This window comes from Salvelinus fontinalis, chromosome 14 (assembly GCF_029448725.1).
Source record: "Salvelinus fontinalis isolate EN_2023a chromosome 14, ASM2944872v1, whole genome shotgun sequence".
Taxonomy (NCBI): domain Eukaryota; kingdom Metazoa; phylum Chordata; class Actinopteri; order Salmoniformes; family Salmonidae; genus Salvelinus; species Salvelinus fontinalis.
The window spans coordinates 11,729,898-11,742,689 of NC_074678.1; the positions used below are offsets into that span (position 1 = coordinate 11,729,898).

General features: G+C 54.0%; 1 protein-coding gene across 2 annotated transcripts in view; it reads left to right on the forward strand.

Moving 5' to 3' along the window:
* Positions 1 to 12,792, forward strand: part of LOC129869486 (mitochondrial import receptor subunit TOM70-like) — a 59,586-nt gene that overhangs the window by 31,092 nt on the left and 15,702 nt on the right. For both annotated transcript variants that reach the window (XM_055943944.1, XM_055943943.1), the window contains one exon: positions 12,585 to 12,701. In XM_055943944.1, the coding sequence (XP_055799919.1) occupies positions 12,585 to 12,701 (117 nt within the window). The remainder of the gene's footprint in view (positions 1 to 12,584; positions 12,702 to 12,792) is intronic.

The window sequence follows — 12,792 nt, forward strand, 5'->3', positions numbered from 1 at the left end:
TGAAATACGCAAATATAGGTTTCTAATTGGCACATTGTGGTTTTTGACTCAAACGTCTGGTTGGAGCTGAGCCAATCAGAGAACTTGGGCTAGGTGTAAAAAAAATCTCCGCTCCGGCCCGCCCCCTATTGATGGGGCAAGGAAACGTGCAGTGTTGCGGTAGTTGAGTGAACGTCACTGCTTGGGTGGAAACAGACATGGCAGAGGGCAGCTCCTCCAATCCCGTCCTTCATAGAGAGTTCTATCAGACTGTTAGAGATTAGCAGAACCTATATGTTAATAATCCGTTGTGGATCTGTCCTCTTCACATAGTGGGAGGTCAACAGTAGGCTGCTAATGATGTCATACTAGTCAGGTCACCAATGACGAGGCATGTTGAATGAATGGTAGTCTAGTAGTCAGGCCTGGTGGATGAGGTCTGGCCTGGTGGATGAGGTCTGGCCTGGTGGATGAGGTCTGGCCTGGTGGATGAGGTCTGGCCTGGTGGATGAGGTCTGGCCTGGTGGATGAGGTCTGGCCTGGTGGATGAGGTCTGGCCTGGTGGATCTGGTGGATGAGGTCAGGCCTGGTGGATGAGGTCAGGCCTGGTGGATGAGGTCTGGCCTGGTGGATGAGGTCTGGCCTGGTGGATGAGGTCTGGCCTGGTGGATGAGGTCTGGCCTGGTGGATGAGGTCTGGCCTGGTGGATGAGGTCTGGCCTGGTGGATGAGGTCTGGCCAGGTGGATGAGGTCTGGCCAGGTGGATGAGGTCTGGCCAGGTGGATGAGGTCAGGCCTGGTGGATGAGGTCATGGATCGACATCTGCAACAAGCTCATATAGGCCTAGTTCAGTTGTTTCATATTCCAAATATCCGACAGTAAACTAGACTACCGTTCAAAAGTTGGAACTTTGTTTCTGGCCATTTTGAGCCTGTAATCGAACCCACAAATGCTGATGCTCTAGATACTCAACTAGTCTAAAGAAGACCAGTTGTGTTGCTTCTTTAATCAGGACAACAGTTTTCAGCTGTGCTAACATAACCTTAGACCTACGTCAGGACCCCCTCCGGACCTTCTCCTACCCAACCTTAGACCTACATCAGCACCCCCTCCGGACCTTCTCCTACCCAACCTTAGACCTACATCAGCACCCCCTCCAAACCTTCTCCTACATCAGCACCCCCTCCGGACCTTCTCCTACCCAACCTTAGACCTGCATCAGCACCCCCTCCAAACCTTCTCCTACATCAGCACCCCCTCCAGACCTTCTCCTACATCAGGACCCACTCCAGACCTTCTCCTACATCAGGACCCCCTCCAGACCTTCTCCTACCCAACCTTAGACCTACGTCAGGACCCCCTCCAGACCTTCTCCTACCCAACCTTAGACCTACATCAGGACCCCCCTCCGGACCTTCTCCTACATCAGCACCCCCTCCAGACCTTCTCCTACATCAGGACCCCCTCCAGACCTTCTCCTACATCAGCACCCCCTCCAGACCTTCTCCTACATCAGGACCCACTCCAGACCTTCTCCTACATCAGGACCCCCTCCAGACCTTCTCCTACCCAACCTTAGACCTAAATCAGCACCCCCTCCTGACCTCCTCCTACCCAACCTTAGACCTACATCAGGACCCCCTCCAGACCTTCTCCTACCCAACCTTAGACCTACGTCAGGACCCCCCTCCAGACCTTCTCCTACATCAGCACCCCCTCCAGACCTTCTCCTACCCAACCTTAGACCTACATCAGCACCCCCTCCAAACCTTCTCCTACATCAGCACCCCCTCCAGACCTTCTCCTACATCAGGACCCCCTCCAAACCTTCTCCTACATCAGGACCCCCTCCAGACCTTCTTCTACGTCAGGACCCCCTCCAGACCTTCTCCTTCTCCTACCCAACCTTAGACCTACATCAGCACCCCCTCCAGACCTTTTCCTACATCGGCACCCCCTCCAGACCTTCTCCTACATCAGGACCCCCTCCAGACCTTCTCCTACATCAGGACCCCCTCCGGACCTCCTACATCAGGACCCCCTCCAGACCTTCTCCTACATCAGCACCCCCTCCAGACCTTCTCCTACCCAACCTTAGACCTACATCAGCACCCCCTCTAGACCTTCTCCTACCCAACCTTAGACCTACATCAGGACCCCCTCCGGACCTTCTCCTACATCAGGACCCCCTCCAGACCTTCTTCTACATCAGCACCCCCTCCAGACCTTCTCCTACATCAGCACCCCCTCCAGACCTTCTCCTACCCAACCTTAGACCTACATCAGCACCCCCTCCGGACCTTCTCCTACCCAACCTTAGACCTACATCAGCACCCCCTCCAAACCTTCTCCTTCATCAGCACCCCCTCCGGACCTTCTCCTACCCAACCTTAGACCTGCATCAGCACCCCCTCCAAACCTTCTCCTACATCAGCACCCCCTCCAGACCTTCTCCTACATCAGGACCCACTCCAGACCTTCTCCTACATCAGGACCCCCTCCAGACCTTCTCCTACCCAACCTCAGACCTACGTCAGGACCCCCTCCTGACCTTCTCCTACCCAACCTTAGACCTACATCAGGACCCCCCTCCGGACCTTCTCCTACATCAGCACCCCCTCCAGACCTTCTCCTACATCAGGACCCCCTCCAGACCTTCTCCTACATCAGGACCCACTCCAGACCTTCTCCTACATCAGGACCCCCTCCAGACCTTCTCCTACATCAGGACCCCCTCCAGACCTTCTTCTACGTCAGGACCCCCTCCAGACCTTCTCCTTCTCCTACCCAACCTTAGACCTACATCAGCACCCCCTCCAGACCTTCTCCTACATCAGCACCCCCTCCAGACCTTCTCCTACATCAGCACCCCCTCCAGACCTTCTCCTTCTCCTACCCAACCTTAGACCTACATCAGCACCCCCTCCAGACCTTCTCCTACCCAACCTTAGACCTACATCAGCACCCCCTCTAGACCTTCTCCTACCCAACCTTAGACCTACATCAGGACCCCCTCCAGACCTTCTCCTACATCAGGACCCCCTCCAGACCTTCTTCTACATCAGCACCCCCTCCAGACCTTCTCCTACATCAGGACCCCCTCCAGACCTTCTTCTACATCAGCACCCCCTCCAGACCTTCTCCTACATCAGGACCCCCTCCGGACCTTCTCCTACATCAGCACCCCCTCCAGACCTTCTCCTTCTCCTACCCAACCTTAGACCTACATCAGCACCCCCTCCAGACCTTCTCCTACCCAACCTTAGACCTACATCAGCACCCCCTCTAGACCTTCTCCTACCCAACCTTAGACCTACATCAGGACCCCCTCCAGACCTTCTCCTACATCAGGACCCCCTCCAGACCTTCTTCTACATCAGCACACCCTCCAGACCTTCTTCTACATCAGCACCCCCTCCAGACCTTCTCCTACATCAGCACCCCCTCCAGACCTTCTCCTACCCAACCTTAGACCTACATCAGCACCCCCTCCAGACCTTCTCCTTCTCCAACCCAACCTTGACCTACATCAGGACCCCCTCCAGACCTTCTTCTACATCAGCACCCCCCCAGACCTTCTCCTACATCAGGACCCCCTCCAGACCTTCTCCTACATAAGCACCCCCTCCAGACCTTCTCCCACCCAACCTTAGACCTACATCAGCACCCCCCCCCCGACCTTCTCCTACCCAACCTTAGACCTACATCAGCACCCCCTCCAGACCTTCTCCTACATCAGCACCCCCTCCAGACCTTCTCCTACCCAACCTTAGACCTACATCAGGACCCCCTCCAGACCTTCTTCTACATCAGGACCCCCTCCAGACCTTCTCCTACCCAACCTTAGACCTACATCAGGACCCCCCTCCAGACCTTCTCCTACCCAACCTTAGACATACATCAGGACCCCCTCCAGACCTTCTTCTACATCAGGACCCCCTCCAGACCTTCTCCTACATCAGCACCCCCTCCAGACCTTCTCCTACCCAACCTTAGACCTACATCAGGACCCCCTCCAGACCTTCTCCTACATCAGGACCCCCTCCAGACCTTCTACATCAGCACCCCCTCCAGACCTTCTCCCACCCAACCTTAGACCTACATCAGCACCCCCCCCCGACCTTCTCCTACCCAACCTTAGACCTACATCAGCACCCCCTCCAGACCTTCTCCTACATCAGCACCCCCTCCAGACCTTCTCCTACCCAACCTTAGACCTACATCAGGACCCCCTCCAGACCTTCTTCTACATCAGGACCCCCTCCAGACCTTCTCCTACCCAACCTTAGACCTACATCAGGACCCCCCTCCAGACCTTCTCCTACCCAACCTTAGACATACATCAGGACCCCCTCCAGACCTTCTTCTACATCAGGACCCCCTCCAGACCTTCTCCTACATCAGCACCCCCTCCAGACCTTCTCCTACCCAACCTTAGACCTACATCAGCACCCCCTCCAGACCTTCTCCCACCCAACCTTAGACCTACATCAGCACCCCCCCCCCACCTTCTCCTACCCAACCTTAGACCTACATCAGCAACCCCTCCAGACCTTCTCCTACATCAGCACCCCCTCCAGACCTTCTCCTACCCAACCTTAGACCTACATCAGGACCCCCTCCAGACCTTCTTCTACATCAGGACCCCCTCCAGACCTTCTCCTACCCAACCTTAGACCTACATCAGGACCCCCCTCCAGACCTTCTCCTACCCAACCTTAGACATACATCAGGACCCCCTCCAGACCTTCTTCTACATCAGGACCCCCTCCAGACCTTCTCCTACATCAGCACCCCCTCCAGACCTTCTCCTACATCAGCACCCCCTCCAGACCTTCTCCTACCCAACCTTAGACCTACATCAGGACCCCCTCCAGACCTTCTCCTACATCAGCACCCCCTCCAGACCTTCTCCTACCCAACCTTAGACCTACATCAGCACCCCCTCCAAACCTTCTCCTACATCAGCACCCCCTCCAGACCTTCTCCTACATCAGGACCCCCTCCAGACCTTCTCCTACATCAGGACCCCCTCCAGACCTTCTTCTACATCAGCACCCCCTCCAGACCTTCTCCTTCTCCAACCCAACCTTAGACCTACGTCAGGACCCCCTCCAGACCTTCTCCTTCTCCTACCCAACCTTAGACCTACATCAGCACCCCCTCCAGTCCTTCTCCTACCCAACCTTAGACCTACATCAGCACCCCCTCCAGACCTTCTCCTACCCAACCTTAGACCTACATCAGGACCCCCTCCAGACCTTCTCCTACATCAGCACCCCCTCCAGACCTTCTCCTACATCAGGACCCCCTCCAGACCTTCTCCTACCCAACCTTAGACCTACATCAGCACCCCCTCCAGACCTTCTCCTTCTCCAACCCAACCTTAGACCTACATCAGGACCCCCTCCAGACCTTCTTCTACATCAGCACCCCCCCCAGACCTTCTCCTACATCAGGACCCCCTCCAGACCTTCTCCTACATCAGCACCCCCTCCAGACCTTCTCCTACATCAGGACCCCCTCCAGACCTTCTCCTACATCAGCACCCCCTCCAGACCTTCTCCTACCCAACCTTAGACCTACATCAGCACCCCCTCCAGACCTTCTCCTTCTCCAACCCAACCTTGACCTACATCAGGAACCCCTCGAAGACCTTCTTCTACATCAGCACCCCCCCAGACCTTCTCCTACATCAGGACCCCCTCCAGACCTTCTCCTACATAAGCACCCCCTCCAGACCTTCTCCCACCCAACCTTAGACCTACATCAGCACCCCCCCCCGACCTTCTCCTACCCAACCTTAGACCTACATCAGCACCCCCTCCAGACCTTCTCCTACATCAGCACCCCCTCCAGACCTTCTCCTACCCAACCTTAGACCTACATCAGGACCCCCTCCAGACCTTCTTCTACATCAGGACCCCCTCCAGACCTTCTCCTACCCAACCTTAGACCTACATCAGGACCCCCCTCCAGACCTTCTCCTACCCAACCTTAGACATACATCAGGACCCCCTCCAGACCTTCTTCTACATCAGGACCCCCTCCAGACCTTCTCCTACATCAGCACCCCCTCCAGACCTTCTCCTACCCAACCTTAGACCTACATCAGGACCCCCTCCAGACCTTCTCCTACATCAGCACCCCCTCCAGACCTTCTCCCACCCAACCTTAGACCTACATCAGCACCCCCCCCCCCGACCTTCTCCTACCCAACCTTAGACCTACATCAGCACCCCCTCCAGACCTTCTCCTACATCAGCACCCCCTCCAGACCTTCTCCTACCCAACCTTAGACCTACATCAGGACCCCCTCCAGACCTTCTTCTACATCAGGACCCCCTCCAGACCTTCTCCTACATCAGCACCCCCTCCAGACCTTCTCCTACCCAACCTTAGACCTACATCAGGACCCCCTCCAGACCTTCTCCTACATCAGCACCCCCTCCAGACCTTCTCCCACCCAACCTTAGACCTACATCAGCACCCCCCCCCCCGACCTTCTCCTACCCAACCTTAGACCTACATCAGCACCCCCTCCAGACCTTCTCCTACATCAGCACCCCCTCCAGACCTTCTCCTACCCAACCTTAGACCTACATCAGGACCCCCTCCAGACCTTCTTCTACATCAGGACCCCCTCCAGACCTTCTCCTACCCAACCTTAGACCTACATCAGGACCCCCCTCCAGACCTTCTCCTACATCAGCACCCCCTCCAGACCTTCTCCTACATCAGCACCCCCTCCAGACCTTCTCCTACCCAACCTTAGACCTACATCAGGACCCCCTCCAGACCTTCTCCTACATCAGCACCCCCTCCAGACCTTCTCCTACCCAACCTTAGACCTACGTCAGGACCCCCCTCCAGACCTTCTCCTACATCAGCACCCCCTCCAGACCTTCTCCTACCCAACCTTAGACCTACATCAGCACCCCCTCCAAACCTTCTCCTACATCAGCACCCCCTCCAGACCTTCTCCTACATCAGGACCCCCTCCAGACCTTCTCCTACATCAGGACCCCCTCCAGACCTTCTTCTACATCAGCACCCCCTCCAGACCTTCTCCTTCTCCAACCCAACCTTAGACCTACGTCAGGACCCCCTCCAGACCTTCTCCTTCTCCTACCCAACCTTAGACCTGCATCAGCACCCCCTCCAGTCCTTCTCCTACCCAACCTTAGACCTACATCAGCACCCCCTCCAGACCTTCTCCTACCCAACCTTAGACCTACATCAGGACCCCCTCCAGACCTTCTCCTACATCAGCACCCCCTCCAGACCTTCTCCTACATCAGGACCCCCTCCAGACCTTCTCCTACCCAACCTTAGACCTACATCAGCACCCCCTCCAGACCTTCTTCTACATCAGCACCCCCCCAGACCTTCTCCTACATCAGGACCCCCTCCAGACCTTCTCCTACATCAGCACCCCCTTCAGACCTTCTCCTGCCCAACCTTAGACCTACATCAGCACCCCCCCCGACCTTCTCCTACCCAACCTTAGACCTACATCAGCACCCCCTCCAGACCTTCTCCTACACCAGCACCCCCTCCAGACCTTCTCCTACCCAACCTTAGACCTACATCAGGACCCCTCCAGACCTTCTCCTACATCAGCACCCCCTCCAGACCTTCTCCTACATCAGGACCCCCTCCAGACCTTCTCCTACATCAGCACCCCCTCCAGACCTTCTCCTACCCAACCTTAGACCTACATCAGGACCCCCTCCAGACCTTCTTCTACATCAGGACCCCCTCCAGACCTTCTCCTACCCAACCTTAGACCTACATCAGGACCCCCCTCCAGACCTTCTCCTACCCAACCTTAGACATACATCAGGACCCCCTCCAGACCTTCTTCTACATCAGGACCCCCTCCAGACCTTCTCCTACATCAGCACCCCCTCCAGACCTTCTCCTACATCAGCACCCCCTCCAGACCTTCTCCTACATCAGCACCCCCTCCAGACCTTCTCCTACATCAGCACCCCCTCCAGACCTTCTCCTACCCAACCTTAGACCTACGTCAGGACCCCCCTCCAGACCTTCTCCTACATCAGCACCCCCTCCAGACCTTCTCCTACCCAACCTTAGACCTACATCAGCACCCCCTCCAAACCTTCTCCTACATCAGCACCCCCTCCAGACCTTCTCCTACATCAGGACCCCCTCCAGACCTTCTCCTACATCAGGACCCCCTCCAGACCTTCTTCTACATCAGCACCCCCTCCAGACCTTCTCCTTCTCCAACCCAACCTTAGACCTACGTCAGGACCCCCTCCAGACCTTCTCCTACCCAACCTTGACCTACATCAGCACCCCCTCCAGACCTTCTCCTACCCAACCTTAGACCTACATCAGCACCCCCTCCAGACCTTCTCCTACCCAACCTTAGACCTACATCAGGACCCCCTCCAGACCTTCTCCTACATCAGCACCCCCTCCAGACCTTCTCCTACATCAGGACCCCCTCCAGACCTTCTCCTACCCAACCTTAGACCTACATCAGCACCCCCTCCAGACCTTCTCCAACCCAACCTTAGACCTACATCAGGACCCCCTCCAGACCTTCTTCTACATCAGCACCCCCCCCCCAGACCTTCTCCTACATCAGGACCCCCTCCAGACCTTCTCCTACATCAGCACCCCCTCCAGACCTTCTCCTACCCAACCTTAGACCTACATCAGCACCCCCCCCGACCTTCTCCTACCCAACCTTAGACCTACATCAGCACCCCCTCCAGACCTTCTCCTACATCAGCACCCCCTCCAGACCTTCTCCTACCCAACCTTAGACCTACATCAGGACCCCCTCCAGACCTTCTCCTACATCAGCACCCCCTCCAGACCTTCTCCTACCCAACCTTAGACCTACATCAGCACCCCCTCCAGACCTTCTCCTACCCAACCTTAGACCTACATCAGCACCCCCTCCAGACCTTCTCCTTCTCCAACCCAACCTTAGACCTACATCAGGACCCCCTCCAGACCTTCTTCTACATCAGCACCCCCCCCAGACCTTCTCCTACATCAGGACCCCCTCCAGACCTTCTCCTACATCAGCACCCCCTCCAGACCTTCTCGTACCCAACCTTAGACCTACATCAGCACCCCCCCCGACCTTCTCCTACCCAACCTTAGACCTACATCAGCACCCCCTCCAGACCTTCTCCTACATCACCACCCCCTCCAGACCTTCTCCTACCCAACCTTAGACCTACATCAGGACCCCCTCCAGACCTTCTTCTACATCAGGACCCCCTCCAGACCTTCTCCTACCCAACCTTAGACCTACATCAGGACCCCCCTCCAGACCTTCTCCTACCCAACCTTAGACCTACATCAGCACCCCCTCCAGACCTTCTCCTACATCAGCACCCCCTCCAGACCTTCTCCTACCCAACCTTAGACCTACATCAGGACCCCCTCCAGACCTTCTTCTACATCAGGACCCCCTCCAGACCTTCTCCTACCCAACCTTAGACATACATCAGGACCCCCTCCAGACCTTCTTCTACATCAGGACCCCCTCCAGACCTTCTCCTACATCAGCACCCCCTCCACCCCCTCTAGACCTTCTCCTACCCAACCTTAGACCTACATCAGCACCCCCTCCAGACCTTCTCCTACATCAGCACCCCTTCCACCCCCTCCAGACCTTCTCCTACCCAACCTTAGACCTACATCAGCACCCCCCCCGACCTTCTCCTACATCAGCACCCCCCCCCCCCCGACCTTCTCCGACATCAGGACCCCCTCCAGACCTTCTCCTACATCAGGACCCCCTCCAGACCTTCTCCTATCCAACCTTCTCCTACATCAGCACCCCCTCCGGACCTTCTCCTACCCAACCTTAGTTCTACATCAGGACCCCCTCCTGACCTTCTCCTACATCAGCACCATCTTGTTAAAGTCCCAGGGAGTGCCCTGATTTTGTACATTTAAACGTGTTTCTAGTTCGTTACTGAAGAGCAGCCAATTACCCAGAAGTCTTTAGCCTACCGTTCTTCTACCAACATCAGGCTTAAAAAGGTGCATTTGCCTATGAGCCGTGTGGGTGTCGCGCAGGCACCATCGTGGGGCCGGGAGTGTCCAGCCACCGTGCTGAAGTGGTACTCATAAACAAGGTTAAAGGTCAGCACAGTGTAGCTTAGACTAGAGATCACCAATGTGTTTATGACCTGGGAGAAACATGCGTCTTTCAGTCTTGTCCGTTAGTCAACCCCCTAAGCTCTCAAAGCGTGGTGCAGTATGGAGTATAGCTCTCAAAGCGTGGTGCAGTATGGAGTATAGCTCTAAGGTTGGTGCAGTATGGAGTATAGCTCTAAGGTTGGTGCAGTATGGAGTATAGCTCTAAGGTTGGTGGAGTATGGCTCTAAGGTTGGTGCAGTATGGAGTATAGCTCTAAGGTTGGTGCAGTATGGAGTATAGCTCTAAGGTTGGTGCAGTATGGAGTATAGCTCTAAGGTTGGTGCAGTATGGAGTATAGCTCTAAGGTTGGTGCAGTATGGAGTATAGCTCTAAGGTTGGTGCAGTATGGAGTATAGCTCTAAGGTTGGTGCAGTATGGAGTATAGCTCTAAGGTTAGTGCAGTATGGAGTATAGCTCTCTAAGGTTGGTGCAGTATGGAGTATAGCGCTACGGTTGGTGCAGTATGGAGTATAGCGCTAAGGTTGGTGCTGTATGGAGTATAGCTCTCTAAGGTTGGTGCAGTATGGAGTATAGCTCTAAGGTTGGTGCAGTATGGAGTATAGCTCTAAGGTTGGTGCTGTATGGAGTATAGCTCTCTAAGGTTGGTGCAGTATGGAGTATAGCTCTAAGGTTGGTGCAGTATGGAGTATAGCGCTCTAAGGTTGGTGCAGTATGGAGTATAGCTCTAAGTTTGGTGCAGTATGGAGTATAGCTCTAAGGTTGGTGCAGTATGGAGTATTTGCTAAGGTTGGTGCAGTATGGAGTATAGCTCTCTAAGGGTGGTGCAGTATGGAGTATAGCGCTAAGTTTGGTGCAGTATGGAGTATAGCTCTAAGCTTGGTGCAGTATGGAGTATAGCGCTCTAAGGTTGGTGCAGTATGGAGTATAGCACTCTAAGGTTGGTGCAGTATGGAGTATAGCTCTAAGCTTGGTGCAGTATGGAGTATAGAGCTAAGTTTGGTGCAGTATGGAGTATAGCTCTAAGCTTGGTGCAGTATGGAGTATAGCGCTAAGTTTGGTGCAGTATAGCTCTAAGGTTGGTGCAGTATGGAGTATAGCGCTAAGGTTGGTGCTGTATGGAGTATAGCTCTCTAAGGTTGGTGCAGTATGGAGTATAGCTCTAAGGTTGGTGCAGTATGGAGTATAGCTCTAAGGTTGGTGCAGTATGGAGTATAGCGCTAAGGTTGGTGCAGTATGGAGTATAGCTCTAAGGTTGGTGCAGTATGGAGTATAGCTCTAAGGTTGGTGCAGTATGGAGTATAGCGCTAAGTTTGGTGCAGTATAGCTCTAAGGTTGGTGTAGTATGGAGTATAGCTCTAAGGTTGGTGCAGTATGGAGTATAGCGCTAAGTTTGGTGCAGTATAGCTCTAAGGTTAGTGCAGTATGGAGTATAGCTCTAAGGTTGGTGCAGTATGGAGTATAGCGCTAAGTTTGGTGCAGTATAGCTCTAAGGTTGGTGTAGTATGGAGTATAGCTCTCTAAGGTTGGTGCAGTATGGAGTATAGCGCTAAGGTTGGTGCAGTATGGAGTATAGCGCTAAGGTTGGTGCAGTATGGAGTATAGCTCTCTAAGGTTGGTGCAGTATGGAGTATAGCTCTCTAAGGTTGGTGCAGTATGGAGTATAGCGCTAAGGTTGGTGCAGTATGGAGTATAGCGCTAAGGTTGGTGCAGTATGGAGTGTAGCTCTAAGGTTGGTGCAGTATGGAGTATAGCTCTAAGGTTGGTGCAGTATGGAGTATAGCTCTAAGGTTGGTGCAGTATGGAGTATAGCTCTAAGGTTGGTGCAGTATGGAGTATAGCTCTAAGGTTGGTGCAGTATGGAGTATAGCTCTCTAAGGTTGGTGCAGTATGGAGTATAGCGCTAAGTTTGGTGCAGTATGGAGTATAGCGCTAAGGTTGGTGCAGTATGGAGTATTTGCTAAGGTTGGTGCAGTATGGAGTATTTGCTAAGGTTGGTGCAGTATGGAGTATTTGCTAAGGTTGGTGCAGTATGGAGTATTTGCTAAGGTTGGTGCAGTATGGAGTATTTGCTAAGGTTGGTGCAGTATGGAGTATTTGCTAAGGTTGGTGCAGTATGGAGTATTTGCTAAGGTTGGTGCAGTATGGAGTATTTGCTAAGGTTGGTGCAGTATGGAGTATTTGCTAAGGTTGGTGCAGTATGGAGTATTTGCTAAGGTTGGTGCAGTATGGAGTATTTGCTAAGGTTGGTGCAGTATGGAGTATTTGCTAAGGTTGGTGCAGTATGGAGTATTTGCTAAGGTTGGTGCAGTATGGAGTATAGCTCTCTAAGTTTGGTGCAGTATGGAGTATAGCTCTCTAAGTTTGGTGCAGTATGGAGTATATTAAATGTGTGTTGATTATAGTTTAACCAGCTGGTCTGTGAGTCTCTTGTGCTAATTTCCCTCCAGTACAGACAGGCGTACACTGGCAACAGCCAGTCCCAGGTGCAGACGGCCATGGACGGCTTTGAGGACGTCATCAGGAGATTCCCTAAGTGTGCCGAGGGATACGCTCTGTACGCTCAGGTAAACATCACGTCTCACACACATACTGCAAGTCTCGCCTGTCTGGCACACTATCGTAACCTGACGTCTCACCTGTCTCACCTGTCTGGCA